We start from the raw sequence: 5227 nt of genomic DNA, 5'->3' as shown, positions 1-5227 counted from the left end.
TTTGAATTTTGCTTATAAAATAATATCGTGAAATGATTTGTTGCATGGTATTTTCATGTAATTTAATATAGCAAAAAAACTGTAATGAAATTTCAAAAGAAAAGGACAAAATAGAAGAAATGATAATAAATAGTTGATCGAATTTTTTTGGTCAAATAATTTCGCCTTAATTAATTGCTAATTAATGGTATGGTATTTTTTTTCGAACCAATTTTAGCGATCGTTTCAATTGGGAGCTATTATTATTGAGGTCTGAAATTGTAAACAAAATTTGAGGCAATTAAAAGTAAAAATACTATTTCTGAGAAATTTGTAAAATTTGATTAAATCTTCAAAATATTGCTAATTATTTCATGGCTTAAACTTGACATTACTGATCATTTTTTTTTTGTTTAAATTTTTCAAATATCATTTCAATCAAACAATGAAAACAATTTATATGTAATTCTTTTTTTACTTTACCGACTTCCGGTTTTTTATTGCTGTATTTCGCCACCATAATTTATTACCTACTAATTAAATTTGATTTATTCAATTTATATTTGTATTTGTTATCATTTTTCTTTTTTTTGATTGGCATAATGATACTTACCTGTAATTATCAGACATTTAATATTTTTTGCTAAAGAAATGATTATAAAATTTCATTTGCAATATGTATAAATAATATTCTTTAGACATTTAAACAATAATTCAAATTGTGACTAATGATTAATCTAATTAATTTTGCTTGATGAATTATCAATTAAATCCATCCATTCTGCATATATGCGCAATAAATAATCAATTATCATAATATTCCATAATGAATCGTCGTATTTATCAAATAAATCGTTTAGAGTTTTTTAAAAAATTTCCAATTTACATTTTTAAAACTTACATACTCCCAACATGTCGCATATTATAACCAATTTGTAATAAATTTACAGAGAATCGATTAACTTTTCGTTGAGTTAATTGAAATAAGCGTGCACGAAAATGTTGGCTTGTTAAGCAAAATACAATAAAATTGCATGCTTTATCAATTATTACCAATGTACTGAAAAAAAATAAATAAATATTTTTCGATTTTTTTTTCTTAAACTTTTAATTAACTTTATTAATTTAAAAAAAATAAATCTATCATTAACTGCTTTTTTTTTTCTTTTACAATGCTGTGTTTATTTAATGCTTTATATGATCTGATAATGTCACATTTACTATAATGTGACATATGTTATTGACAAGGTAATTATTAGGCTTCAACTAAAAAAAAAACGAGAAAGCGACAAATTTTAAATATTTCCATAAAATTCATAGAATTTTTGAAATTGTTAAAAAAATTTTTTGAAATTTCATGCGTTTTTCTTTTTCTTTTTCTTTTTTTGAAAATAATTATTAGAAATATCTTTTTTTTTTCATTAAAATTTTTAGAGAAAAAAATAAAGCAAAAAAAGTGCAATCAATTGAAAAACAAACTTTCCAAGAAGTGTAAAATTATAATTAAGTTTCTTTTTACGAGCTAAATTGACCAAATGTATGACCGCTGATGGACCATTCAAGATAATAAATGTTGTAACAATTAATGTAACCATTAATGTGACACGATGCTCCATCTTCAGATACTGTAAGCTACGTTTCTTCTTTGGCAAACTAAAACAAATATGTATTCAAATTTGTAAATTCTTTACTCAAACTTAAATTTGCTCGGACGCATAATTTGCCATTTAGCTTGAAACATTTCAAAAAAATTTAAAAAATAAAATTTCTTAAATTTAAAACTATTACAATCAGTAAATATATTGAACTATCTGTTTGGTATGCATATCTTTTTCTGATGACTCATTTGATATCTGATTTCATTTTTTAAATTTAATTTCATTGACACAATTTTATCAGTTATAAATAAATGATTTTGAACATTAAATACTACTGCAAAATTTCATAGTTCTCCGGAAAGTTTGAACTTTTTACTTTTTTTCTAGTATTATATCGTAACCAGACTGATATGTTTAACTATAGGTACGGTAATGACATCACTATAATTGAATTAAAAAATGTGATTACCTTTGTTGATTGGTAGAAACGAGTAATAAATCACGACGATTGCGTAATATGCAAAGTAATAGAAAGTTAAAAAAGGATAATAAAATTATGGGCAAAATAATTGTTGTAATAGCATTTACTGTAACACCAATATCAATGAAATTACGATATGATACGGAATAAGGATTTGTTCGATTTCGAAACCAACGCCTGAAATTAAAAAAAATTCTGACTGAATCGAAATTGAATTCAATTAATTAAAATGCAAATTTTATGGTAAAATATTATAACTAAAAACTAAAAACTATTCCACGTTTTTTTTTTTTTTTTTGATATAATCCTTTAATATTTATCGTTTAATACAAAAATATATTTTTTAAATAATTAATTATTATCATCAATTTTGAGCAAAAATCAATGGCATATAGTATTTGTGCTAAATTTTTATATTAACAATCAAAAGTAAATTAAATGATATTTTAAATTCTTCAAAAGTTTTTTTTTGTCACATGCAAATTGAAATAATGACAAGAATTGAGCACAATATTGCGTAAAATATTTACAGAAATAAATTGTAAAAATAAATGGAATTGAATCTTTGACAATAAATTTTCAACAATAATTTTAAACAAACCCATCATTATTAATTAGAATACATCTGGAGTAAATTTGTGTTCGATTACAGTAATTCCGCATGAAGCATTTGTATTGAAAATGCTGATAAAAGTTGACAATTCCAGTAATTGTTACAATTACAGCAATTAACAATGGTATACGATGTTTGTTGTAATTAGTTTTAGCATGCAATGGTCTTCTAATACCAATTAAACGATCCGCACATACAGCTACCACTAACCTGAAAATTAAATTAATTTTAATTTCAAATTTCAATAATTATCAAAAATTACTAAGGAAGGTAAGACAAAATTTTCTGGCAAATTTCTCATCATTAATTAATCTTTGTTCAATCATTTATTATTTTGCAAATTATTCGGTTTTTTTTTTTTTTCAAAAAACTAGAATAATTAAATAACAAACCAAATAGCAGCACTGGAAACCCAATTAGTTAAGGATAATAAATGAATTTTAATATGAAAATAAATGTAACGATATGTATAATTATAAGTGAATATCGGATAAGTAGCCAAAACATTAGGTAAAAGAAGTAATAGGAATATTATATCAGCTATTGCTAATGCTGCCAAAAAAATATTTGACCTGAAATGATACCAAAAATTATTTGGCATAATTTGAAATTGTATTTTGAAAAAAAAATCCTTAATTTTAATATTTTTCAGAAATGAATAAAGAAGAAAAAAACAACATTAAACTATTTCTTGTAATTTTTCATTTTTATCTAACATTAATTTATTTGTTTTCATGTGCACTCATCCTTGTCTTGAACTTTAACCCCTGATTATCAATCAATTTTTGCACGTAATAGCTACCTATTTTACAAATATTACTTATTAATCAAAACAAAATATTATTAAATCTCATGTATTCCAATTAACCAATTAATCAAAAATTTGCATCATATCACAGGTTAATTAATTAATTATCAAATCGTTTCCATCATTGTACATTCTACAAATTGTTAAAAGTTTCATTTTAAAAATAAAATTTTTAAAAAATTTTGTTAAAAAACAAAAACAAATGCATAACCTGCTTCGCATTGAACGATTAAGCAATACAGTAAGATTTAGTACATTTCCTGTAATACCAAGTATTACGATACACGGATACAGGAATCGTTGCAGGTATTTCTCCACTTCATTCCCATGTAATCGCATTTGTTGATTTGTTAAGCAAATATTTGTTGCATTGTTTGACATATCGAAAAGTAAAAGATAAAAGGCAATAAAATGACTTTTTCAAAAAATTAGAAATTAAAAATTAATTATCGAAGAAAAAAAAAATGTCAAATTTTTTTTTCTTTTTTTTTACATAAAATTATTTTTTCATTAAAAATAAATTTTGATTTTTGAATAAATTTCAAAATTCTATGGAATTAATTTTTTCAAATGTTAAATAAATTGCTATGAGACGTTAAATTAGTGGATTAATGTTGTTTCTCTATTGAATTAATTCATGAATTTTAAGAAAAATTAATGTTATTTCAAAAAAAAGATATTCAGATGAAAAACGGAAAACGCAAAACGGAAAACCGAGGCCGGAAAAAGGTTGCTGAAAAGAAAATTTGGACTTTTTTAACAAAACAAAAAATTGTTTAATTTAAATGACGAATTTGTACAAATTTATTTTTACATAAAAATTTTGACATACAAACAATATGAAATAACTTTATATGTCTTTGAAGCAATTATTAAAAGTGATGAATTTCAAAATGAAATTTAATTTTTGTTTAATTTTGCAAAAAAAAATCCATCGAAAACTTTTTTTGTCTTCCGAACTAAAATAAAATTAAGCGTTGTTTAAAGGAAAATTCAAAATCAAATTTTTTTTTTTCAGCGATAATTCCATTTAGTTTTTTAATTAAGCAAAATTGTTATGAAACCAAATATTATATTGCAATGATTTTAATGATTTTTAATATAATTCATTTCTTTTTCCAATCATTTTGTAAATAAAAGCATTGATTTGAAGTTTTTAATCATATGGTTTCGAACGAATTTTAGAAAATGAGTTATAAAAAAAATTTTTTAAATAAAATTATAAAATAAAATTTAAATTAAATCTATCACATTTTTTTTTTAAATCAAATTGTTATAAAATTAACATTAAATAATATTTCTGTTAGTAAATTCAATTTTTACGACATTTTTTATTTAAAATTTCAATTCGAAATATTTTTTAAGCAAAATTTTGTTTTATTATTATTATTATTATTTTTATTATCGTGAAAAACAAATAAATAATAAGTAAGTGTGTGTTTTTTTTCTGCTTGCATATTATAATAATAATTTAATTTTCTTTCTGAAATCTTTTCTTAAAATTACTTTTAAAAGTTGCAAATTTTATTTGACAACTTTCCTTTCAATTTTATAATTATAAAAGAGAGAAAAAAAAAACGAGAAAAAAGACTTAATCAAATCACATCCATGATTGTTAAACCGATGAAATAATGAAATGTTATAATATATACTTAACTAAAAATGGCTTCTTTAATTAAGTTTAGCTAAGTTGAATATGTAACATAGAAATGAATAACGTTAATCGCATAAAAAAATTTATGAGTTTC

The 5227-nt window shown here is 22.2% G+C and overlaps 1 protein-coding gene across 1 annotated transcript; it reads right to left on the bottom strand.

Annotated features, from left to right (window-relative positions):
• Positions 1 to 876: 876 nt before the first annotated feature.
• On the bottom strand, positions 877 to 3860 carry LOAG_12381 (G protein-coupled receptor; the record flags this gene model as incomplete). The annotated part of the gene is made up of 6 exons (XM_003147895.1): positions 877 to 1039; positions 1459 to 1632; positions 2047 to 2235; positions 2660 to 2881; positions 3064 to 3243; positions 3691 to 3860. The coding sequence occupies 6 exons, from the start codon at positions 3858 to 3860 to the stop codon at positions 877 to 879; spliced, it is 1098 nt and encodes a 365-aa protein (XP_003147943.1).
• Positions 3861 to 5227: the final 1367 nt, after the last annotated feature.

The sequence above is a fragment of the Loa loa genome (assembly GCF_000183805.2).
Source record: "Loa loa unplaced genomic scaffold supercont3.263, whole genome shotgun sequence".
NCBI classification, from domain to species: Eukaryota; Metazoa; Nematoda; class Chromadorea; order Rhabditida; family Onchocercidae; genus Loa; species Loa loa.
The sequence above is the reverse complement of the archived record's forward strand: the minus strand, read 5'-3'. Positions and strand labels throughout refer to the sequence as shown.